The 24,372-nt window shown below is 39.0% G+C and overlaps 7 protein-coding genes and 1 long non-coding RNA gene across 14 annotated transcripts; 4 read left to right on the top strand and 4 right to left on the bottom strand.

Moving 5' to 3' along the window:
- Positions 1 to 172: 172 nt before the first annotated feature.
- AT4G01030 (pentatricopeptide (PPR) repeat-containing protein) lies at positions 173 to 2,874 on the top strand (the record flags this gene model as incomplete). The annotated part of the gene is made up of 1 exon (NM_116333.3): positions 173 to 2,874. The coding sequence occupies one exon, from the start codon at positions 173 to 175 to the stop codon at positions 2,477 to 2,479; it is 2,307 nt and encodes a 768-aa protein (NP_192012.2). The 3' UTR covers positions 2,480 to 2,874.
- On the bottom strand, positions 2,304 to 3,837 carry PYL7 (PYR1-like 7). The gene is made up of 3 exons (NM_116332.4): positions 3,486 to 3,837; positions 3,046 to 3,261; positions 2,304 to 2,975 (listed from the first exon to the last, which is right to left on the bottom strand). The coding sequence occupies exons 1-3, from the start codon at positions 3,633 to 3,635 to the stop codon at positions 2,706 to 2,708; spliced, it is 636 nt and encodes a 211-aa protein (NP_567208.1). The 5' UTR covers positions 3,636 to 3,837; the 3' UTR covers positions 2,304 to 2,705.
- Positions 3,238 to 3,506, top strand: AT4G03845. Its single transcript, NR_141755.1, has one exon. It is a non-coding gene; the product is annotated as an other RNA (long non-coding RNA).
- A 29-nt stretch (positions 3,838 to 3,866) lies between the features above and the next one.
- Positions 3,867 to 5,393, bottom strand: AT4G01023 (RING/U-box superfamily protein; the record flags this gene model as incomplete). 3 transcript variants are annotated; one of them, NM_001340297.1, is made up of 5 exons in its annotated part: positions 3,867 to 3,988; positions 4,125 to 4,357; positions 4,439 to 4,550; positions 4,636 to 4,972; positions 5,268 to 5,329. In NM_001340297.1, the coding sequence occupies 5 exons, from the start codon at positions 5,321 to 5,323 to the stop codon at positions 3,980 to 3,982; spliced, it is 747 nt and encodes a 248-aa protein (NP_001328915.1). In that variant the 3' UTR covers positions 3,867 to 3,979. The 3 variants fall into 3 exon arrangements, with proteins under 3 accessions (NP_001328915.1, NP_001328916.1, NP_567207.1); NM_001340296.1 differs by having other exon boundaries at positions 3,984 to 4,357; positions 5,268 to 5,393; NM_116331.2 differs by lacking the exons at positions 3,867 to 3,988; positions 5,268 to 5,329 and having other exon boundaries at positions 4,090 to 4,357; positions 4,636 to 4,971.
- A 203-nt stretch (positions 5,394 to 5,596) lies between these two features.
- Positions 5,597 to 11,824, bottom strand: AT4G01020 (helicase domain-containing protein / IBR domain-containing protein / zinc finger protein-like protein). The gene is made up of 4 exons (NM_116330.3): positions 10,770 to 11,824; positions 9,220 to 10,584; positions 7,260 to 9,030; positions 5,597 to 7,039 (listed from the first exon to the last, which is right to left on the bottom strand). Exons 1-4 carry the CDS (start codon positions 11,727 to 11,729, stop codon positions 5,772 to 5,774), a joined length of 5,364 nt encoding a protein of 1,787 aa, NP_567206.1. The 5' UTR covers positions 11,730 to 11,824; the 3' UTR covers positions 5,597 to 5,771.
- Positions 11,825 to 13,209: 1,385 nt separating this feature from the next.
- On the top strand, positions 13,210 to 16,598 carry CNGC13 (cyclic nucleotide-gated channel 13). Of its 2 annotated transcripts, NM_001340295.1 has the most exons (8): positions 13,224 to 13,411; positions 13,544 to 13,601; positions 13,728 to 14,250; positions 14,324 to 14,835; positions 14,962 to 15,073; positions 15,164 to 15,400; positions 15,489 to 15,883; positions 15,964 to 16,598. In NM_001340295.1, exons 2-8 carry the CDS (start codon positions 13,573 to 13,575, stop codon positions 16,244 to 16,246), a joined length of 2,091 nt encoding a protein of 696 aa, NP_001319839.1. In that variant the 5' UTR covers positions 13,224 to 13,411; positions 13,544 to 13,572; the 3' UTR covers positions 16,247 to 16,598. The 2 variants fall into 2 exon arrangements, with proteins under 2 accessions (NP_192010.2, NP_001319839.1); NM_116329.3 differs by having other exon boundaries at positions 13,210 to 13,601; positions 15,964 to 16,491.
- A 187-nt stretch (positions 16,599 to 16,785) lies between these two features.
- Positions 16,786 to 19,299, top strand: AT4G01000 (Ubiquitin-like superfamily protein). 2 transcript variants are annotated; one of them, NM_001340294.1, is made up of 4 exons: positions 16,786 to 17,710; positions 17,839 to 18,316; positions 18,483 to 18,934; positions 19,284 to 19,299. In NM_001340294.1, the coding sequence occupies exons 1-3, from the start codon at positions 17,088 to 17,090 to the stop codon at positions 18,627 to 18,629; spliced, it is 1,248 nt and encodes a 415-aa protein (NP_001319838.1). In that variant the 5' UTR covers positions 16,786 to 17,087; the 3' UTR covers positions 18,630 to 18,934; positions 19,284 to 19,299. The 2 variants fall into 2 exon arrangements, with proteins under 2 accessions (NP_001319838.1, NP_192009.1); NM_116328.6 differs by lacking the exon at positions 19,284 to 19,299 and having other exon boundaries at positions 16,877 to 17,710; positions 18,483 to 18,958.
- On the bottom strand, positions 18,953 to 23,968 carry AT4G00990 (Transcription factor jumonji (jmjC) domain-containing protein). 3 transcript variants are annotated; one of them, NM_116327.5, is made up of 14 exons: positions 23,586 to 23,942; positions 23,253 to 23,389; positions 23,065 to 23,164; positions 22,842 to 22,971; positions 22,696 to 22,759; positions 21,287 to 21,986; positions 20,869 to 21,198; positions 20,442 to 20,715; positions 20,101 to 20,327; positions 19,932 to 20,004; positions 19,741 to 19,826; positions 19,478 to 19,597; positions 19,269 to 19,366; positions 18,953 to 19,172 (listed from the first exon to the last, which is right to left on the bottom strand). In NM_116327.5, exons 1-13 carry the CDS (start codon positions 23,778 to 23,780, stop codon positions 19,280 to 19,282), a joined length of 2,523 nt encoding a protein of 840 aa, NP_192008.3. In that variant the 5' UTR covers positions 23,781 to 23,942; the 3' UTR covers positions 18,953 to 19,172; positions 19,269 to 19,279. The 3 variants fall into 3 exon arrangements, with proteins under 3 accessions (NP_192008.3, NP_001328650.1, NP_001328649.1); NM_001340293.1 differs by having other exon boundaries at positions 18,986 to 19,172; positions 19,478 to 19,608; positions 23,586 to 23,928; NM_001340292.1 differs by having other exon boundaries at positions 18,981 to 19,172; positions 19,478 to 19,826; positions 23,586 to 23,968.
- Between the last annotated feature and the right edge of the window lie 404 nt (positions 23,969 to 24,372).

Raw genomic sequence — 24,372 nt, 5'->3', positions numbered from 1 at the left:
CTTCATGGGGTTCCCTCGGAATCAAGTTTCATGGAGGGATTTTTTGGAAAAGGCTGAGAATTTCGGAGTAGAAAAGTATAGGGTCTTAGAGGAATTTGTTCAGCTACAGAACAAAGGAGTAAATTTTGATGAAGTAGTTCTCGCTATGGTTTTGAGAATTTGTGCTGTTCTAATGTATCGGTTTCTGGGTTTAACTATCCATGGTGGTTTGATCAAGAGAGGGCTTGATAATTCAGACACACGAGTGGTTTCTGCGTCGATGGGTTTTTATGGAAGATGTGTGAGTTTGGGTTTTGCTAACAAGTTATTCGATGAAATGCCTAAAAGAGATGATCTTGCATGGAACGAGATCGTAATGGTAAACTTGCGGAGTGGGAATTGGGAAAAGGCTGTGGAACTTTTCAGAGAGATGCAGTTTTCTGGTGCTAAAGCTTATGATAGCACAATGGTTAAGCTTTTGCAAGTTTGTAGCAATAAGGAAGGTTTTGCAGAAGGGAGACAGATTCATGGGTATGTTCTGAGACTCGGGCTTGAATCAAATGTGTCTATGTGTAACTCTTTGATTGTCATGTATTCGAGGAATGGCAAGCTTGAATTATCCAGGAAAGTTTTTAACTCGATGAAAGACCGGAATTTGTCTTCGTGGAACTCGATTTTATCGAGTTATACGAAACTTGGTTATGTAGATGATGCTATCGGTCTCCTGGACGAGATGGAGATATGTGGTCTGAAGCCAGATATAGTGACATGGAACTCTCTTTTGTCAGGTTATGCTTCTAAAGGCTTATCCAAAGATGCCATTGCTGTATTGAAGAGAATGCAAATTGCTGGTCTGAAGCCAAGCACGAGCTCAATTAGTAGTCTTCTTCAAGCTGTAGCTGAACCGGGGCATCTTAAACTTGGGAAAGCGATCCACGGATACATATTAAGAAATCAGCTTTGGTACGATGTGTATGTAGAAACCACCTTGATCGACATGTATATTAAAACTGGCTACTTGCCTTACGCCCGGATGGTTTTTGATATGATGGATGCGAAGAACATTGTTGCTTGGAATTCACTCGTCTCGGGACTTTCGTACGCTTGTCTTCTAAAGGATGCTGAAGCTTTGATGATTAGAATGGAGAAGGAAGGGATCAAACCTGATGCTATTACATGGAACAGTCTTGCTTCTGGGTATGCGACTTTGGGGAAACCTGAGAAGGCATTAGATGTGATAGGGAAGATGAAGGAGAAAGGTGTGGCCCCTAACGTGGTTTCATGGACAGCCATTTTTTCAGGATGTTCCAAAAATGGAAACTTCAGGAATGCTCTCAAAGTTTTCATTAAAATGCAGGAAGAAGGTGTTGGTCCGAACGCAGCAACTATGTCCACCTTGCTTAAGATATTAGGTTGCTTAAGTCTACTACACAGTGGCAAAGAGGTTCACGGTTTCTGTTTGAGGAAAAATTTGATCTGCGATGCATATGTTGCAACTGCACTAGTAGATATGTATGGAAAATCAGGGGATCTGCAAAGTGCGATTGAGATTTTCTGGGGCATTAAGAACAAATCGCTAGCTTCTTGGAACTGTATGCTCATGGGTTATGCCATGTTTGGGCGAGGCGAAGAAGGGATCGCGGCTTTCAGTGTGATGCTTGAAGCGGGCATGGAACCAGATGCTATAACGTTTACCTCTGTCTTGTCTGTCTGTAAGAACTCAGGTCTTGTCCAAGAAGGGTGGAAATACTTTGATCTTATGAGGTCTCGTTATGGTATAATCCCGACCATCGAACACTGCTCTTGCATGGTAGATCTGCTCGGGAGATCGGGTTATCTTGATGAAGCCTGGGACTTCATTCAAACAATGTCATTAAAACCCGATGCAACTATTTGGGGTGCTTTTCTTTCATCTTGTAAGATTCATAGAGACCTAGAACTCGCGGAAATCGCTTGGAAGAGGCTTCAAGTACTAGAACCACACAATTCAGCTAACTACATGATGATGATAAACTTGTACAGTAATTTGAACAGATGGGAAGATGTTGAACGTATACGGAACTTAATGAGGAATAACAGGGTGAGAGTCCAGGATCTGTGGAGCTGGATTCAGATAGATCAAACGGTTCACATCTTCTATGCGGAGGGAAAAACACATCCTGATGAAGGAGATATATACTTTGAGCTGTACAAATTAGTCTCTGAGATGAAGAAATCAGGTTATGTGCCAGACACAAGCTGTATACACCAAGACATAAGTGATTCAGAGAAAGAGAAGCTGCTTATGGGACATACAGAGAAGTTAGCAATGACGTATGGCCTTATCAAGAAGAAAGGCTTAGCTCCTATAAGAGTGGTCAAAAACACGAATATATGTTCTGATAGCCACACCGTAGCCAAATACATGTCGGTTTTGAGAAACCGTGAGATTGTTTTACAAGAAGGGGCAAGGGTTCATCATTTCAGAGACGGAAAATGTTCCTGCAACGACTCTTGGTGATAATATAGATACTACCTAGCTCTGTTTTTTCTAACAATGGTGCGTAAATACAGACACTGTCCAACAAACACCAGAAAACAAATTACATCAAAACTTTGACTGCATGCTCGAAAATGGCCCATGGAGCTGATCTGAGTAAAGCAGCAGAGAAGCATGATCACACGTGCTTCTATGAATCTAAATTTCCTTCACTGAGTTTGTTCGTGGGACTAATCTAGCCAAATCTTCAAAGGTTGGTTTCTGTATGATTCTTCTCTCTGTATCCATTGGAAGCGTTACAGAAAGTTGCGATGGAATTGGTAATGTCTTGAGCAGCCAATCTTTCAGAGACACAAGCCAAGGATTTGAGGTTACACTTTATGAGTGATTCCACGAAGTAACATGTATCATCTTTGGTGTTGCCTTGAGGAACATCCACAACAAAAGACTCCATCACCATAGTTCCTGACCTTCCATCAATCATCTCCGGATGCACAGTCAAGATCGAAGAGTAATTCTGCAGAAAACAATAACCATTATAGCAACCGCTAATGTTTCTGAATACTATGAGATTTGGATTTAGTCACCTTAAGTCTATGATCACCACCAATGATGTTGATACCGAGGATGTGTTCTTCATCATCAAGCTGTTCCAATCTCTCTGTACTGGTGGTTGCTGGAAGACCAGATTTGACATTTACTTCTCTGAGACAACCGATCTCAGGATCACCATTTACAGTGCATCTGCTTATAAATGGTTTGTATTTCTGCGGCTGATCAAATCTCCGCACCAGTGACCAAACCTGAATCATATATGTATATTCACTATCCTTAGCTTTAAGACTAAGAGAGACCAACAAGTAAACTAAAAAAAAAACGAGAATTTGCAAACAAAAATAGAAAGATCGGGAACCCTAAATCCGGCGAAATTTCATTTTCCCGGTGAATCAGACAGAATTAACTTCAACAAAGTACATAAAGAAAACAGAGAAAGAAAAACAGAGGATGAGAGAATAGAAGAGCGTACAAGATGAACAGGAGCTTGAATGTATTTGACGAGAACAGAGGTACACTGGTTCTCTCTGCAGTGGTGAAGATGACGCAACCTTAAGGACTGTGCCGTCACTAGAGCTCCGTACATCTCTGTATCTGTATCGTCTCCTCCGATCATCTCCATCTCCGACCAACCAGATATCTCTTATCTTCTTTCTCTTCTTTCCTTTTGAGGAATCTTGTTGGAAGTGGATATAATAGAAGCAAACAAAGTAAAGCTTCGATTTTTATTTATGTTTGGTTGGTTAGGCTAAGAAAATCAACGAAGACACCGACATATATTAATCCACCAACGGATTTACGATGAACCGACAAATCTTTAAGATAGATTACGTGTCTTAGTTTAACTGGTTTGTCGTCTACCTTTTTGGATTAGCTGTTGACTTTAAGCACGTGTGTATATCTCTCTTCTCCTGCCAAGTAAGCTTCCCAATTTTTACGACACCTATCTATCTCCGAAGTATGATCTCATCTTCTCTAAAAAGTAGATAGATAAAAGAATCTTGTGAGAATCTATCTTATTAGATAAAGATTGTAGCTGATGTCAGCATGAGATCACAATAAAACTCTGTTTTGACCCGATTTACACGTTCCAATTCACCGACTTCATTACCACAAAGGCTTTGGACATATTAGCTTTAGCTGTTTCCATCGTCTCCTCAGCTTCTTTCACCATATCTGCCGCCATTGTCGCCGTTTCTCCCGCCTTTGTGGCCATAGCCGCCACTTTTTCCACCATTGTTTCAATCTCCTCCACCATTTTTACAACCTTTTGCGCTACGCCCTTGGCGTCATCCGCCATTGTCGATGCCTTTTCTAACATTGCTGTCACTTCCTTTACCATGGCTACAAAGAGACATCACCGAGCGAGTTTTGTAAGAGTAGGTTTTTGGTGTCAAAACAGAGAGTTTTGCGTTTTTAACAAACCTCTGGCTTTCTCACGTTCTTCCTCTATTCTTTCCTTGATCTCCACGGCTGTGTCGAAAAGCCCTAGAGTTGGCTCGTTACACACAAAACAAGTATCGTTCTCAGTGTGATGCTGCATTATGAAAAAAAATAACAAGGAAAATCTGTTTTGAGTGTGTTTTCAGAAATTACGAAACTTGTTGTAAGGAAAAGATTACCTTTAGAGCACACTTGTCGCAGAAGTAATGGTTGCAGTTGGTGACAACAGGATCCAAGAATGGGTTTTGGCAAATGGAACAGGCTAAGGGCAATGCATCATCATCCTCTTCCCCTGTTAGCACAAAGTCAGTTTCAAGCTTCCTCGCTGTTTCTTTTTTTATCTTCTTCTCTAGTTTCTCTAATCTGGAGCTTTCGTTATTCGAATCTTCATCTTCTACTGCATCAAGATCTCTTTTCTTTAAGTTTTTAGTCATTTCACCTTCTTGAGTCTCTGTTTCTTGCTCAGCAAGTTGAGATTCTTCCTCCGACGTTTTAGCTTCATCAGAATCTGACATTCTATATCAAATTAACAAGTCAGGATTTATTCTCTGAATGAAACATATACGGATTCTAATTTCGATTAGATGTTATGACAAATCATACACTCTAGAGATCTGATTACCAAATTTAGTTCGAAAAGAGAAATAAGAAACATGATTTCAACTAATTTTAACCAATACGTAACCTAATGAAAACCCTAGTTATTAGATGATTCTAGGGAATGTAGAATCAACCCTTTTACTGAAAATGGCGGCAAAGTTTCTGACTTCGAAAGAAAGAACGGAGAGAAGAAGATTTGAAAATAACCAACCTCGCAGTAAGAGTAAAGCAGTGATGATCAGAAAACATCGCCGGAGATAATAACATCGGCGGTGACGACGCCTTCACGGTGAGAAGAATATGAAGAAGAAAGAAGTTGCAAAAAGATTTGGGGACACTGAACAGTTTAGTTAGGCCGGTGGGTTCGATTCGAATATCGAATTGGGCTTTTAATTAAGGGTAGGCCCATCAAATGTTTTTTTGACTCTTAAGTTAAGGCCATTAATGGCGATGTCTCTGTATGTTAGGAAGTAGTTTTCTTTCAACTTAGTAAACTCTCTGTAGACATTTACGCGTAATCAGTGATGTAGCGAGTCAAGTCCCAAGTCTTTCATTTACAACAATCTTTAGTTTATTTGGCATCCGGATTAGAATATGATCGGTTCATTCAATTGGTTAAAGAAGGTACTATACCGAACTACACTATGTTCACATATATGTACACATTAAGCAAACCAGATGTTACAGGATATAGATACATGGGTCCAGTCCGGTTTCAAAGCCTGTGAACAGGCTGGGCAACAGGGTGCTCTGGGACACCTAACTCGACTAATCCGATTCCACCATGAATTGTCCTTAAATGGGCATAACAAGGTTCTGCCTGAGTGAAGACGTCTAAGCAGGTCCAACAAATGTGCTTTCCACACCGGCACTGCAGATGGTTACACCCATCAGTCTTCTCTATCGTCGACTTGCAAATCGGACACTCCTTTACGTCCTTCCCTTTTGCCCAGTCCTTAAGCGACAAGTCCGGATTCTCCTTGAACTTTTTGTACCTTTCACAAGTGATTAACGGGTGATACTCGAGGTGACACCTTGTGCATGTTTCTGAGTGACATGCTCCACAGATGAATGGCTCACCGGATTCTTGAGGTCCAGCTACACGGTAGATGGAAGGGCAATCAGGTGTGGAGCAAAACCTCAACTTTCCATCACTGGATGTTACAAAAGCGGACAAGGATGCACTGATGAGTTCATCGAGCTTCTCTTGTGATAAGAGGGCTCTCATATCAGCGACTACTATTGGAGCTCCACAGTCTATGTGAGAACAAAGTATTGGGAATGCGTCAAAGTTTCTCATCGATGCCTCAAATTGCTCCAACAAACAAGCTTTGCAGAAGAGGTGTGAACATCCTTCAAGAGAGTAGCCATCATCAACTTCAGACAAGCAAATGGGGCATTCAAGTTCAATCTCATCTGGTTTTTCACCCAGTGCACTCTTTTCTCGTGCAAGTTCATTGACCATCTTTTGTACTTCCTGCCTCATTTCTTTGCTCCCATGAACCTGAATAACATGGTACCGGGTATTGAGCTTGAGATCCACACCATGCACCTTTTCTTTGATACCTTGGAGCTCCGGACCAAACCGCTTCACAACTTCCTTCATGAGGTCAGGACGGATCTCAGGACCTCGGAGGTGGATTTCAAGTTGCTTGCTCTCATGATAATCCATAAGTGACTGAACCAGTTCTTGTTCTGCCTTGGCAATTTTCTCACTTGTTCCACAAATGCGTACTGTGAGATTGTGCCTATCTAATAGAATGTAAGTTTCTGTCTCCTGTTGGATCTTCCGCATCAGATTAATACCATCTCTGGACATAAGATGCTGCACGACTCTAGGTGTGAAGCCTGGATGGTTTATGGGTTTTCCTCTTAAGAGTTCTTCAAGCTCTCTCCGCATCTCCGCAACGGGTCTTGTTGCATAAGCAGTAATTTTAACACGATAAGCCCCGTTATGAGTTGGTTCCAGACAGCATTCACCCCCTACAAAAATATAAACAAACGTTAATGCACATCAAAATTTGGACAAGTTCACAGGAAAAATAGGACACATAAGCTTATGCATTCTTCAAATATCCCTTACCCTACACAATTGTTCTTAATCAATATCGGAGTCAGAAGTAGACATTCAGTAAGGTTATTTGTTGACAGAAGGTAATGAAAATTAAAGAGCAAAAGCTCAAATGTTGTGTAGAAATTTTACCTTTTTGTCTCTCAAACCTTGCTAATAAAACGTTCAATTGTCTTTTGACAGTGTTGTAGATAGAAGCGGAGCAGATTATGGAGCTCTGAAACAATTGTTCGCACTTTATCTTCTGCCATGGAAGACATCCAGGTAACACCTCCCCATTTAACTCTTGCAAAGCTTTTGCAGCTTCGAGATGTAATCTCCCGTCAAACTTAATTAACGCTCGCATGAAGTAATTGTCTTCTTTTGGTTCAAAAACTTGAACTTGGACACAGTTTGGCTCTGGATTCTTTGCTGACATGCGCGCAAATATTCTCTTATGAAGCTCTTCTTCGCAAGCAGTAGGAGATGGGCACTGCACACTGTATTTTTTTCTGAATATGAAAAAATTCAGATCTCTTCTCTGCGTTCTGAATTCCAAAACATCTAAAACTTCTGCTTCCGAAAGATCTCCAAGTCCACTTATCAAGATAGAATCATTGGACAGTTGATCTCTCTGAATATGGACATAATTTGTTCCTATCTCAAGGCTGGTTATATCACCAAGTATACTGTGAATATCTCCGGAAGGGCACTTAAGGCATCCTCTACCACTACTTTCCTTTCTCGGCCAACGAATCTTAGCTGTCACGGAAGAGAAATAAGGCATCTTGAAAATTCCTCCACCAGTTGACAGTGATGGAAATACTTTGAGCACTGATCCTTTGAAATCAAATTTCTGAATTTCTGTTGCCTTCATAGCAGATTCTGGAGTGAGAAAGGTTATTCTACCCCACTTCTCCTTCTCATCACAGTCTTGCTTGTTCGCAGCAAACTTGTAAATAGAGCAGATACACCCATCAATCTTCTTCTCCAGAAACGTCAGAAGCTCTCTGTCATCAACAACATCGTCGCCATAATAATGTACATCGACTGTCAGAAATCTCTGATCAACTTCAAGATGCTTTATCTGAGCACCAGATCCAAACAGTGCAATAGGTATTTGTCCCCGACCATGAAATAGATACTTCTCCAAACATTCATTACGCATCCATTTCTTTTCACATTCCAATGCATCGTTCACAAGGGCTGACACTTTTTCCATGTCGAGGGGAGACGCATACAGTCGAATCTCATTCTGATCGACATCGACTTGGATACCAATCCTTTCATCCGAACAAAGAGACCTAGCACGAGAAACAATTGAAAGCAGACTACGATTAGATTTCCCACAGAATCGTTTTAGCACAGTGCTACTACAACCAACCACTTTTTTAACTCGGAGCCTCCGCTCATCCATCTGGGATGCATCAAAAGGTGGTGGTGGATCAAGCATATACAAAGCTTCAAAATCAAACGCAGTTACACATACCAAGTACTGGTCCACAATAGATAGAAGTTCCCCGAAAACAACCCAGCTTGGCTTCTGGCCAAATGCTAGCAATGAACACGATGGATGTAACTGAACTTGTTGACTAGTCAATGCCACCTCGTATCCAAGCTGATCATAGCCAGTGTACATCGCCACGTTTTCTGCAAGAGATGCAAGTATAACCATTTTCAAATACTTGTCGTGTTTAGTACCCTCATTTGGATTCCAAACCCAGTAACTAGGGCTGACAAGAGTAAGTTCTCTCTCAATGCATATCTCCAATTCCTTGACTGTGTCTTCACATCTCCTCATTGATTTGGCATTCAGGCTATTTTCCCAGCACCATTTATTTCTTCTATCTCGTGGCAGAGATGCCCATTCTTTGTACACCGAAAGAAGAGTGAACAAGTCTCCATTATCATTGCAGAATTGCACCTAGAAGATGACAAAGTAAAAAACTTTAGAACATATCTTCAAGCAGGCTGTAAGAAGATTTAAAACTAAAAAAGTTCAAAACCTGTGTATACTGGTAAATTAAAAACGTAAAATAACAGGAAAGGGTTAATCATTCTATGGAAGAAAAATACCACAACAAAAAAATTAACCGGGAGCTCAGAATCATACCTTTAGGCGATCAGCTTTCATCTTATCATCAAAGTTACCAACTCTGCAAAATATACTACTAGCATTAGCCATGACAGCAGCAAGAACAATCCCCTCTTTGCCCATTCTGTGTCTGAAGCAGCCTAAAATTAACTTTCCAAGCTTTGGTTCCAGCCCCAGCTTGACTAAACAATGCCCTTCCTGTGTTAATTCAAGAACACCGTTCTTCTCAACGACTGCACCCAACTGAACAAGATTTTGGATAGCCATTGCAATGGCTTCCGGGACAGGCGCGTCAACAAACTCAAAAGCCGCTATGTTGTCTATTCCCAAAGCAAGCATCCTCAAAAGTGCTACACCAAGATGGACCCTCCGAATTTCAGGTTCTTGATTAAGATTCATTGAATCAAAATCGGTTTTTGAGTAGAGCCTGTAACATCTTCCGGGTTCTGTCCTTCCAGCACGACCAGCACGTTGTCGAGCAGAACTCTGACTGACCTGGCACACCTTTAGGATGCTCATACCCGTTCTAGGTTCATATTTACTCTCTTTCACCATCCCGGAATCAATTACATACTTGACACCAGGAATAGTCAGCGACGTCTCTGCAATATTCGTGGCAAATATCACTTTTCGTCTCCCAGGATAGTTCTGGAAAACCATAAATTGTTCTTCGAAGGAAAGCTTTCCATGCAAAGGCAAAGCAATTGCAGACGGAGCTACAAACCTTTCGCATGCCCATTCTACCTCTGCTTGGGAAGTCAAGAATGCAAGGATGGTTCCTTCTTTCTCTGTTTTATGTATTTCCACTGCCATCTTAACAACATCACCAGCATATGAAGCAATGCGGCCAACAACAGAATTCTCTTCTGTGCCACTAGGGGAATATACAATCTCCACCGGAAAGTTCCTCCCATTGACATGAAGAATACCACAATCGAACAAATACTGTGAAAGTTGGTTGGCGTCAGCCGTGGCAGACATGATAACAAGCCTCAGGTCAATCCTTCTGGATAGCAACTTTCTAAGCAATGCCAAAAGAAGGTCCGTGTTTAAGCTTCTTTCATGAGCTTCGTCAATAATAACACATGAAATGCCAGACAAACTCCGATCTTTCATGTAGTGCTGAAGCAGACAATTATCCGTCATGTATACAACTTTGGAACTAATCTCCTCAGTAGACGAAAAAGTTGGAGTACAAGAAACAGTATTTTCCTCATAACAACCACTGCTTTCTTCTCTGACCCGATCAGTCAATGTCATGGCAGCAATCTTCCGTGGTTGTGTACAAACAATCGACTCACTAGCAGCAACTCCGGAATCAGCAAGGAACTGAACTAACTGAGTGCTCTTCCCTGAACCAGTTTCTCCAATCAACACCATTATCTACAAACACAATTAAAATCAATTCAAAATGACCAAACACAGACTCATTTATAAAACTGAACCTTAGCAGACAATATGAACTAGTACAACAAGACAACAGCATAACTCGAATATCTGTACTCAAGTGATTCAAAACTAGCTTGGACCCAAAGAGCACTTGTCAACTTGGAGATTCTTAAAGATACCTGTTCACAATGAATTTTCTTCAAAATCTGCCGCCGGTAGGCATAGATAGGCAGTCCATCCTCTAGCCTTCGACACTCTCTAAGAATCAAATAATGAATACGTCTCCAATCATAGGCCCCTTCCAAAGAAAACACGGCCACGTCTTCGTCATCTTCATCATCTACATCAAACTCATACCCGTCTTGTCCTATGAGATATCGCAAAATGCTCTTCATGGCATTATTGAATTCGTCAAGCCGATTCACAACCAAATCTCTCTCCGCTTCAAGAGCCTTCTTTTTCTCAAAAACCTCAAATTTCAGACCCCTTTTAGACGAAAAGGACGCAACTTGACGAGACTTGTCATCAATCTCCATTCTCACCTTCTTGACCCCTTGTCCATTTTCCATAAGCGAAAGAACATGAGACGAGAAAAGATCACGAAGCCTGTCTTTAAGCTCGTCCATGTCAGACGGAACAACAACATTAGGAATCAGCTCAGGAACAAAATCATGTCTCCCTTGAAGACGATAATCCCAAAGAGCCACAACGGCAGAACGCGCATCGACCCACTGACGAAAACTGAAGCTTGCAGCGATACAACCAAATTGAGGCACGTGAACTGATTCCTCCGGAATTTCGCAAAGCAAAGCGATACTCTCGATCTCTTGCTTCTTAGACAGCTTTGTGTCACTGTTAGCGGCGGCGGGGTGAAGCAGCTGAACGATGAAATTAGGCCTAGCCCGCGTGACTGGAGGAGAGAATCCCGACGACGGAGCACGATCACGTCTGTAATTTGGCGGGAAATTAGTGTTATGGTACTGAGAGTGTTGCTGGTTCCAAGTAGTACAGTGGTTGAGCGGCGGAGAAGATTGTGCAGAGCGAGAGTTATAACGGTTCGTTGAGGATGAGGGAAACGACTGCTGACGACGATCAGTCGTCGATCTCCCACCGTCTGAAGGAGGAAAAGAGTTCCTCATGATGAGATGATGCCAGTTTTTTTTCTTGTTAAGAATGAGAGAGCGAAAGAGAAAGAGTCAGAAGTTGAAAAGAGTCACAGAAGAGTCAGAGAGTTATATCAATCAATATTAAAACCCTATTAAAATTTATTTAACTTTTCGTCTACTCTTTCCTTTTTCTTTAACCTAATTTAATTTTCTTCTAATCAATATTAAAACCCATTTTGTTACTATCAATTCTTTAATTATTGGTTCGACCTATAGAAACATCCAGAAATCCAAATTTGAGGATAAAAGTGTTAAAGTAACATTTCTTAGTATTTCAATTTTATGTTTTTACCACATTTTAAAATTTAAGTTAGAAATAGTGTATCTACCAATGATATTGCCATATACGTATTAAAATGTACATATCATCAAAAGTAAATATGAAATCTTAAAGGTATTAAATAGTTAACTCATATTCTTGTAAAGTTTAATATTTGTATACCATTTAGATTTTATTCAAAGCATTGAATTTTATTAATAATTAGTTAGTAGTTTCAAAAACTATTTTAAAATCCCTACAAAAAAAAAACTATTTTCAAATCCCTACAAAAAAAAATACTATTTCAAAATAAAAGAAAATAGAAAATATTGAAAGCAGAAAATATAGAAAGGTGTTAACAAAATTATATAAAAGAAAAAACAAACAGAAAGTGTTACATGTTTTATATAAAAAACAATTTGGTTAAAAATTTCAATAACCTCATATCATTTTTTCTCATCTGCTTAATTAATGATATTCAAATGAGTTATTTTCAAAAAATATTGCTTATATAAGTGATGATATGATGCGGTTCGCTACAAATTTTTCGTGCCAATAAAAATTTCATATATTTTTCTACATTTTTTGTCAACATCATATATTATTATTTCCTAATTTTATTAGAACTCTCGTCTTTAAAAAGTTTTAAAAGCGTCATTTATCGTTCTTTTATCTACAAAAAAAAACAAGATTTCATGAGTCAGACAAGACAAAAGCCATAAACAACACAAAAGTCCTGCAAGATTGCTCACTTGGGCGGTTGGGCCTATATGAAAATTTACTATCTCAAAATTTAACTAAGAGCCCATAAAAACTGTAAGATCTTTGCTTTAAATCACATTGTCTTCATAGATTTTGTGATTCATGGTAGATTTGTGAAGATCTTTGGTCATCTTTTTGTTTACATTTGGCTTATTGAGTGTAGAGTGTGAACAATCTGCTATGAAGTTGGTAAAATTCTTTGGATCCAAACCTTTAAATCGTAGCATATTTACTATTTCACACTGCTAGGATCTGTTTATAGCTGATGCATTACTGGAATCTATGATGTTTACTGTGTTGGTCTGATATATAACAAGTTCTGAATTTTAAAATCAAATTCAATATCGAATTGGGCTTTTAATTAAGGTTAGGCCCATCAAATGTTTTTGACTCTTTAATAATTCCCTCTCTTTTGTCTTTTATTGTAAAATGCACACAATTTCGAAGAAACTGCCAATGGAGTCTCCATTTTCCAGCGCCATGCCAAGCTTGACTCTACGATGATAGCTTATTTGACTGCTTCAAAAAAAAACTTCAGAGAATTAATTTCGAGAATTTTCCCAATTTCAGATCATCGGAAAATTCTTACTATAATCTTTCTTATATCGCTTCTCTCAGTTACTTCAACGTTCTGGTCAGTTTCGGATATAAATGTTTTAATTTCTTAGTTTCCGTTTCTTCTTCTTCTTCTTTTTTTTTTTTTTCTGTTACTGTAAACTTGGGGATAACGAATTAAAGCGATCAAATCGATGTTCTTATGATTCAGGATCCGTTATAGCAAAAAAAGCTTGACTCATGGCTTTTGGCCGCAACAATCGTGTAAGGTTGTTGTTTGCTTGCTTTCTTTAATCTCTGTCTTTTTTTTTTTTTAGAATGAATTTACTGAGAAACTATGGATATGAATGATTCTCAGAAAAAATATTCTTTTTTGTTGATGATTTTTTGTTTAGGTTCAGAGATTGGATTTCAGAGGGAACAGAGTATGGTTACGGAAGAAATAAAGCTAGACCATCTCTAAACACAGTTTTGAAGAATGTTCGTAGAGGACTTAAGAAACCTTTAAGTTTTGGTTCACATAATAAGAAGAGAGATTCTAATTCTAGTACCACTACACAGAAGAATATTATAAACCCACAAGGATCTTTTTTACAGAACTGGAACAAAATCTTTCTTTTTGCTTCAGTGATTGCTTTGGCTATTGATCCATTGTTTTTCTATATTCCTATTGTTGATGGAGAAAGACACTGTCTTAATTTGCATCGTAACTTGGAGATAGCAGCTAGTGTGCTTCGCACGTTTATAGATGCTTTCTACATCATTCACATTGTGTTTCAGTTTAGAACTGCTTATATCTCTCCTTCTTCTCGTGTTTTCGGAAGAGGCGAGTTGGTTGATGATCCTAAAGCTATAGCCATCAAGTACCTCTCCTCCTACTTCATCATCGATCTTCTTTCTATCCTTCCACTCCCACAGGTAACCTTTAGTTCCTAATGGTTTTATAGTTCCTTCTTGATGGTTCTTTAATATTCTGTTGTATCTGCTGCAGCTTGTAGTCTTAGCTGTCATCCCCAATGTCAACAAGCCGGTCTCTTTGATCACTAAGGACTATTTGATAACTGTCATATTTACTCAATACATTCCAAGGATTCTTCGTATCTATCCACTTTACACTGAAGTTACAAGAACATCTGGCATAGTTACTGAAACCGCTTGGGCTGGAGCTGCTTGGAACCTATCTCTCTATATGTTAGCCAGTCATGTGTTTGGAGCCTTATGGTACTTAATATCAGTAGAACGAGAAGACAGATGCTGGCGTGAAGCTTGTGAGAAGATACCAGAAGTGTGTAACTTTAGATTTCTCTACTGCGATGGAAACAGTAGTGTTAGAAACGATTTCCTGACTACCTCGTGCCCGTTTATCAACCCTGATGATATAACAAATTCAACTGTCTTCAACTTTGGTATCTTTACTGATGCTTTAAAGAGTGGGATTGTTGAATCAGATGATTTCTGGAAGAAGTTCTTCTACTGCTTCTGGTGGGGTTTGCGTAATTTAAGGTTTGTAACACTCTCTCTATCTAGTTATTAGTAATTTAGGATTCATGTGACACACTTGATGGCTGGCTAAGATATGTTGAGCATGAAACACTAATCTGATCACTTGCTGTTTCTCACTCGCTGCAGTGCATTGGGACAAAATCTCAATACAAGCAAATTCGTTGGGGAAATCATATTTGCTGTATCAATTTGTATATCTGGACTAGTCTTATTCGCACTACTTATCGGCAATATGCAGGTATATATTCATTTCACTGCCTTTTTTCCATCACTTACTTGATCCCCAAGGAAGATAAAACACTACTGATGTTTCCACTTTCCATAACAGAAATACTTGGAATCAACTACAGTGAGGGAAGAGGAGATGAGAGTGAGAAAAAGAGATGCAGAGCAATGGATGTCTCATCGAATGTTACCCGATGACTTGAGGAAACGTATCAGAAGGTATGAGCAGTACAAATGGCAGGAAACTAGAGGAGTAGAAGAAGAAAACCTTCTGCGTAATCTCCCTAAAGACCTCAGGAGAGACATCAAACGCCATTTCTGCCTCGATCTTCTCAAGAAAGTAAGTGCTTCTAGTTCCACCTTATCTCTTTGATCCTCAAATTTGACATTTCATTCAAATAATCATTGATCGAATCAAATATATATAGGTACCTCTGTTCGAGATAATGGATGAGCAATTGCTAGATGCCGTGTGTGACAAGCTAAAACCAGTGCTCTACACCGAGAACAGCTATGCAATTCGAGAAGGAGATCCAGTGGAAGAGATGTTGTTTGTCATGAGAGGAAAACTGATGAGCGCCACCACAAACGGTGGCCGGACCGGCTTCTTTAACGCCGTATACCTAAAACCTAGTGACTTTTGCGGCGAAGATCTTCTCACATGGGCATTAGATCCTCAATCTTCGTCTCATTTTCCGATATCGACTAGAACAGTTCAAGCTTTAACCGAAGTAGAAGCCTTTGCTCTTGCAGCAGATGATCTCAAGCTTGTTGCTTCACAGTTCAGACGACTACATAGCAAACAGCTTCAACATACTTTCAGGTTTGTTTGGTCTCTTTTGACTGATCTCTCTGCTTCTCCAATCTCCGGTTCTGTTTGGTTTAATTCGGTTTAACTGTCAGGTTTTATTCGGTTCAATGGAGAACTTGGGGTGCGTCTTTCATACAAGCGGCGTGGCGGAGACATTGCCGGAGGAAACTAGCTAGATCATTAACCGAAGAAGAAGATCGATTCCGAAACGCGATCACAAAACGCGAACGCAATGCGGCGTCTTCGTCTAGCCTGGTTGCAACGTTATACGCGTCGCGGTTTGCTTCAAACGCGCTTCGCAATCTGCGTACAAACAACCTACCTTTGCTACCTCCTAAACCCTCCGAGCCTGATTTCAGTCTCCGAAACCCTTAAAATATCTCTTACACATGTCCACTTACCACTTGTATATAATATTGTGTCAACGACATTAAAGCTTAAACTAATTACAAAAATTTAGTGACCCTATTTTATAGGCACGATGCTCCAATGGTCACTTTTAAAATAGAGTTTCCTCAAAAATAGGAAAAAAATAGAGACTAAATGTAGAGATCTTTATTTATAGAGATGATATCTCCTCTATTTTAAAGAAAATTCTATTTTACATGTGACCATTGGAGCAGCCTCTAAAATAGAGTCATATCTATAAATAAAGGAAAATATAGAGATCACTATTGAAGATACCTTTATAAAAATAAAACATGGTTATATATATGAATTTGATAACTTTAGGTAACCTTAATTTTTTTTTTAGTTTTAAAAGCTTTGGAGTAAATATAACAAATTTATTTAAAAATTGTTTTTTCATGTGTGTGTTTTGACCAAAAAAAAACAAATAACATGTTTAACCAATAACATACAATTTATCATGTTATTTTATCTAAGAGTAATTTTTCCATATATATATATTTATTATAAGATTCAATTGTAGATAATTTTTACTTAATAATACATCATTTACCATATCATATATAGATATTAGTTTGGTCAAATTGTACAAAAAAAATCGATTTCTCCTGACCGACATAGATTCAGACAATATAAAGCCCAGTCATAAACCCAAAAGTGTGGATAAGATAATAATCTTAGCCCAACAAGCAGCGAGAGAGAGAGAGACTTATTATTAGGGCTCCGTCAAATTTCCCCAATTTCTCTCTGATTCCTCTCTAGAAATCGAACTTCTTCTTCTTCGTCCAAGCTTTTGAATCGAAAATCGATGGCGGATCAGAGTTCTAAGCCGTTGCAGTTTTTCGTGAGACTACTCGACGGAAAATCATTAACCCTAAGTTTCTCCTCTCCGTTAGCTTATGGCGAGCAGATCAAGCAGCGGATCTTCGAGCAAACGAAGATCCCGACGCATCTACAGAGATTGATAAGCGGAGGATACCAAATCTCCGATGGATCCGCGATTTCTCAGCCTGACGCCACCGTGAATCTTGTCCTTTCACTCCGTGGAGGTAAAGGAGGATTCGGATCGTTACTTCGTGGTGGGGGTATGAAAGCTGGGCAGAAGAAGACGAACAACTTCGATGCTTGTAGGGATATGAGTGGACGGAGATTGAGGCATGTAAACGCAGAGAATAGGCTTCAGGAGTGGAAGGATGGTGAAGAAGGGAGGAACCTTGAGAAAAAGGCTCTTGAGTATCTGAAGAAGCAATCCAATAAAGTGAAACAAGGTGTTGGAAATGGAGCTACGCAGAAGTATGTTAATAAGTATAAGGAAGAATCTGATAAGTGTATTTTGGCTGTTGATTTGGCTTTGAATGAATCTTTCAAGAATGGGAAGAGAAAAGCGAAGATTGGTGCTGAATCTGAGAAGAAGAAGCGTCTCAAAATATGGTATGAATTCTCTTTACTTGATTGATTGTTAAAGTTGTTATTTTTTTCTGAAATTGTGATGCTAATTTTGTTACTTGAGTTCTTCATATGTATGTTTCTTGTCGTTGATGATGTGTTGGTTTTTATAGGAAGGGGAAGAGAGCTGTTGAAGATAGTGACAGTGATGATAGCGACGACGAGGAAGATGAGAAATCTGTTGTTCTAAACAATGGTGGTCATGATGGTGATTCATCTGGTAAATCTTCATGCAATAGTGGTTCAGAGGAAGAGAACGACGCTGTAATGCACCGCAGTTTCGATGTGGTTAAGGAAGAGATCACCGGTGTTCAAGGGATTATTGAAGAGGAGATGAATGATTTACCTGTTTCTGTTGCTGTTGATGATGCTAATACTGTTGCTGATGAAATGGATCAACTTGAAAAGGTGGAGAAATCAAGTGGAGACGCAGGGAAGAATCTGGTTGATGTAGCTTGTGAAACGTTAATTACGTCTGCAGCTGTTAAGAGAGAAGGAACTGCGAAAGAAACAGTGTCTGTTGATGCAGTATGTTGCAAACCTGTTGAACCACTTAACTTTGATGACTTCAATTCACCAGCAGACATGGAGGTACGTATGGAATTTTTTATACGCAAGTTAAAAACCAAATTGGTGTCTTTGAACAGAAAATATCAGAAACTTTAATTGCTTTGTACAACGGTGTGTCATATAGTTCATGTATTACATCAATCACAGTACTTAACATATATTGAACCCATCGGTTGTTTGGTTTCAGGTTTTGGGGATGGAGAGATTGAAGACTGAGCTTCAGTCACGTGGTCTGAAGTGCGGAGGGACATTGCGAGAGCGAGCTGCGAGGCTATTTTTACTTAAATCAACGCCACTCGATAAGCTCCCAAAGAAATTACTGGCCAAGAAATGACAGACAACATCCAACTCCAAAAATATCCCTTTTGAAGTTTTTTGCTTGTAGTACGATAATACAACGCACAATGTGTAATATCAGCTGTATTTTTCACTAATCCACCAACATTATCGCTTTCGCAATGATTCTTCTCTTTTTTCTTTCCCATTGTATATAGTGCACAATTCTGTCCACGTTCATGAACAAAATCCTTTGATTAGAGATGAGTTTACTTTAGACTAAACAGAGTGAGTCTACGACTGACAGAGATTCTCTGATTGAAGACAACAACAATCATCTTCCCAACTCCCAAGAGGGCACAGGTAGGTCTCTTGCTTATTGTTGTCAAAAGCTTGAAATTTTCGGAACCAGAGTCATTGTTAAGCAACATGTTGATTAAAACTTGAAGTTAACAGATTCTTTTACATAATTCTACTACTCGGTAATCATGGTAATTATACATTACACTCTATCCAACTCTACTATTTTAAAGTAGAGGAAGTTACAACAAGTCAACTGCGTAGGAATAGTTTAGGGATAAAATAAACTTGGGAACTTTTCCTGTAATGAATCAGAAAAGAGGGTTAATTAGATTTATTCTTTGAGTACATAACAAGTCATACAATGTGGAGATAGATGTCAATTTGAAGAACAAACCTTGTCATTTGTTAGGTATCACTGCGTCGGGAGCTTTGCATTAGCCCTTTTACCTCTCTTATGGCTGAACTCGCAGCATACAGTGCAATTTTCTTAAGCTGCAATGCAGGGAGAAGAGAAGTGATAAGAGCTCAAGCTGAAACTAGAATATTATGATTCAAAACGAGTAAGTTCCAATATGATTCAGAATATTATGATTGATAGTGTACCTCCAATTTATCCTCGCTAGAACTGTGGTCTTTAGGCAATCTCCGGAACTCCTGTGTTAGCCTAAGGCATTCTTCGACGCTTTCAGGAGCCACAAAGTCTAGTGCCACCTTTATGCAAGACTGGAAACAGTCTGAATTTTAGGGAACACTAACATAAAATGTTGAGTTTTTTGCTTTTTTGAGGAAAGAATAACAATGAATGAGCAAAATGTAGATGAATGAAAAAAGATGTCGAAAATAGGGAATTTTAACTAATTGCTTACCTGTCTATTCCTCACTTGGTGAGGACAACCTGCAGGTATGAAGACTGCTTCGCCGAGGTGTTGCTCAAAGGTCCATGGTTCTATATCTGCATTTGAAGAAATACATATATTCACCGTTTTCGTAGCAAAGATGAATCAAGAACATAGTCTGGTTAAGCGGCACATGTTTTAAGCATAAACCAGAATCTTACCAAATTCTTCTTTCAGCTGTTTCTTCTGGCTATCACTCAAGAACATAGTCTGGTCATGAATTGGGTGAATAACCTGAAATTAAACAGTGCACCAAATTTTTGATTTTTCACACATTAGTGACTAATTCAATATTAATCATTTACAAGAGATGTATGAGACGACACTTACGGATTCCAGGGGTTCGTTATTGAAGTGACGAAACTCATGCTCGTGCCTTTTCAAAAACTGAATAAGTTTTGGAACATCCTCTCTTCGAAAGATATCCCAGACAGCACCACCATGCACAGCCTTTGACCTCTCATTGGTATTGCCATCAGTTTCTTTTGGAGCATCCAGCTTCTGTTCTTGTATGGATTCCACACTTGTACTCACAGCAGGTTGTGTGGGATTATCCTCTGTATCGCATGGGGGAGTTGCAAGAAGTGTTGGCATCATTAGTCCATTCTCCATATTCAGTAACATATGTTTGTATACATAAGAATGGGAAAGCTCTCTTATTCTCGCAATACCTTTTGAAATAATTACTTTCTCAGCTTCTCCTGAGCCCGACGGTCTTGAACTGTTATTTGATTGTTCTTCGTTAGCTGCCTTGTCTTTTAAATCCTTTTTACTTTCATCCACTTCTTTCATTGACTTGTTTTCAAGTTCGCTGGCTTCTTTCACTTGACCACTGTATTGTTGTTTCTGCAACATGGCTTCTGCATATTTTTTCTGATGTACTTTTATGTTTTGGTATTTGACGGGAGGGATTTCCACTTTAGCTGTGTGTGTCAACACATTGACCTAACCCACAATTATATAGAACAATTAATCTCCGAAGTATAAGGGATAGATTGGACAGCCTAGTTTCAGCTTTAAAACACCTCAGAAAGTAAAAATCCATGGTTTATGTCTCTGAATAATTAAAAAAAGTACGAAAATAATTGGTGCACGTACCGCGTCAGAAATGTCACAATGAAGTTTTGTCACCGAATCTCCTCTATTAAGCTCTTCATGGAAACCGTACGCAATGTATGTCTTGGGTCCAAGATCTGGCTTCAAGGATCCTTCCGGAAATCTTGTTGCGAGATTTAGGATACCAGACTTTGGGTCAGTGTAATCAAAGAAAGGCAATGCGGCAATAAACTCAGCATTATGCCTTGGAAGGCGCTTTTCAAATAAATCTGAGGGAGGCCAGTCCTTCAATTTCAACATTTCTGGCCAACCGTTTTTATGCATGCGGCCTTCTAAGTAGCCCTCAAAAAACTGATGCAGATTTATTTCAACCTACACGCGAAAGGATGGTCATGTATATACTTCTTAGAAAACATTTACAGTGTATCAAGTATTAAAATACAGAATCGGGTTGACTGACCTCACACCAGTCCAAGCAATCCAAAGCTTTCACTTTTGTTGTCTCTTCTTCTGTACCTTTACGCTTTGGATCCATTTCCCTACAAGCCCTCCACATAACCATTGGTTCCCAACTTAGTCCAGATGTCTTCTCGAGAACATTTCTGACTATCACAGGTTCTGCCTTCATCCAATGAAACTGAAAATGAGCAATATCGTCTTCAGCCAGATCAACAGCATTTGGGGAGTATAAGAAATTATCATGAGCATTCTTCCTAAAAGCTGCCTGCCTTCTAATGGAATCAGAATTGGTAGAGCATGAGGAACATTCATGAACAATATCCACATCTGTTGGCCTAAAATTCAGAGTACATTTCTCGGCATTCGTTATTAATTTTTCAACCCAATCTCTTTTCCATAAGCGTCTCAACTCCAGTGTTGAAGTACCACAACCACCACACTCTTTTGGAGGGCATGGAATGCTACTGTCTGAGTTAAGCTTCCAAGTCGAGAAATGCAGTGGAACATATGCGTCCGAGTCTTTTCCTTGACCTGCTGGGATTCGACATTCATATCCTTTCCCTTCTGCATTTTTCTTCCCATCTCTCTCTTGATGGAAGCCCTCACTTAGTTCCTTGCAGCAAGAAAGACATATATCGACTGAACAATTTTTGTTCGGACAGCTTCTGTGAAAATTGGCAATGGATGTGCGGCAGAGATCACTGTCGTATAGGGATGAAGAGATTGTCAACAAACAAGGAAACATTTAGAAAAATACGTTAAATCAAATACGAGATACAATTCAAAGAAACAGATTGACAAATGTGTTTCTATAGATGGATAACGAAACTATGTCCTGTTTTATCCAATATGCAACGTCTTCACTTGTTTTGGATATAAAGAGAACTAATGAACAGTAGACCCCATATACCAAATCCCAAAGATAACCAAAAGTAGCCCAACAAGGTATAGAACCCTTGTCTTCCTTGGGCATATGACACTCATAATGATGAAAACAACTCTCTGCCCATTGCTTAACATGATATGAAGCTTATTTTCGTTCAAATGAAAATACATGAAAAAGGAATAACGTTAAAAGACAGTTATGAAAATAACAATGACAATGTCCTTTAAATCAAATGACAATACAATAAAAATGAAGATACTTAATAAGATCATAATCTCTTCAGTCATCTACCCATCAAACCACCCTGATTACTCCCCCCAAATCATTCCTTTTATATTCCATTCATTTAACAATTAGTTTGCTACCAAATCTCCTCACGAAACTGGTGACAATCGGTACATTTTAATTTGCTCTCTGCCTATTTGCAAAGGATACAAAAAACAGTATGAAAATTCAATAACATTGGTTTTCCCCCAAGATAAAAGATCAGCCAAAAAGATGCTCCCAGAGATTTGGAATCTTACCAGTATATGCGTTCGCTTGGGTCAAGTTTGCACCTCTTGATATTAGCTTCTGTCACAGGGTGTCCTAGAATAAAAAAGGTTCGTGAGTGGAGAATAGAAAGAGGAAGAAATAAGAGGATAGCACAAGTGAAGACAAAGAGCCTTACCTCTAATTGTTGATTCAATCTCTAGTTCACGGTTCTGCTCCGTATAAATATCCTTAAGAACTGGGAGAACTTTGACTAACAGATACTGCAGCTGCTTAAGCTTGACATCTGTATCTTTTTCACTTGGAGGCTGAGATTCACAAAAAAAAAAAAAAAATCATATTGAAGGAGACATTTCATCTCAGTAGATCCACAAGAAATAAGTGATCTCAAGCCCACTTACCTTGATAACCAAAGGCAACCGCAAACAAGCTCTGCAAATGCAAGTCATCATACAGAATGGACAAGCAGCTCTAACTTCCTCATGTGTTCTTTCTGAATACCTATCAAGATTCAAAATAGTTAAAACTCTCCTGGAAACCGCAAATCATAAACTAGTATAACGTAATACTGAACAGTGCAGATACATACGATCTCTTGATGCAGTCAAAGCAATAACACTTCTTGTTACACTTTGAACAGAAGATAAGATCACTCTCACTCGTCAAGATCTTACAATGATGACACGTCGAACCCAAACACTTTCTGCTTCCGTCAGGCTTAATATCCTGGGAGAATTAGGGTTCCAAAAACATATTCTCATCACATCCGAACAAATAAAATTCACCAAATCGAAATAAACAACATTCACACAAATTTTGCAGCTAAATAATTGCATGAGAAAGCAAATTTTAACAACTCCACAGAATCATGAAAGAGATTCATCTATCTATTTGAATGAAGCAATTATAGAAAGGAATTAACCTTCTCGGGATTAGAAATGTCTATTTCAATAGATCGCTTCGAAACCTCTCCTCTTCCTCTTCCTCTTCCGATTCTTCCTTTGCTCACAACATCATTCTCTTTCTTCCTCGTCTTACGCTCGCTTTCAGATCTCCCATCTTCGACTAACTCGCCGGAATCTCTTGGTCTGATTCGCTTCCCTCTCATTTTCTCCATACTCGGAGACAAAGAAGAGACCACCAATTTTTACCAGTATACAAAAGGAAAATGAAGAGACCTCTGGAGTTTCTTCGAACGTCGTTAATTCATCGATTTATCGCCGTCGCAGCTTTGGGACTATCAAAGTAGTTAAAGGAGAGTGACGTGGCCACAGTCCAGAGGGTAGTATGGGCTTTAAAGTCTACTTCGTGAATCGTAAGTAATTATTAATTAGGGAACAAGACGTTTCATTACTTTTTACTATTCTACCGTTTCAACTTCTGTTTTCTTTCCAAATTTAACTATTTTTTAAACAACCGGTTAAAATAGATTTTCTTTAATTAACCAAGTGGTTCTCTCTGGTATCTTTGAGAGAGAGGAAAACTCTGTTTAATATTTTCTCCGATTGAAATCGGATTTCATTTAAGTTTTTTTTCTTTTCTTTTGTTTCCGGTATCTTGCCGGTTTTAATTTCCGAATTGTTCGGAGTTTCTTTCGGTTTTCTTTGCCGGTTTTTTATAAGGCCTTTTGCAGGTTGTAAATCAACACTTTCAATTTTAGAAGATGTTTAATTCTTGGAGGTTTTTAGATGGAAATGTGTTCATTGGAT

The sequence above is a fragment of the Arabidopsis thaliana genome, chromosome 4 (genome assembly GCF_000001735.4).
Source record: "Arabidopsis thaliana chromosome 4, partial sequence".
NCBI lineage: Eukaryota > Viridiplantae > Streptophyta > Magnoliopsida > Brassicales > Brassicaceae > Arabidopsis > Arabidopsis thaliana.
Note: the sequence above shows the minus strand (reverse complement) of the source record. Positions and strands in the feature narration are given on the sequence as shown.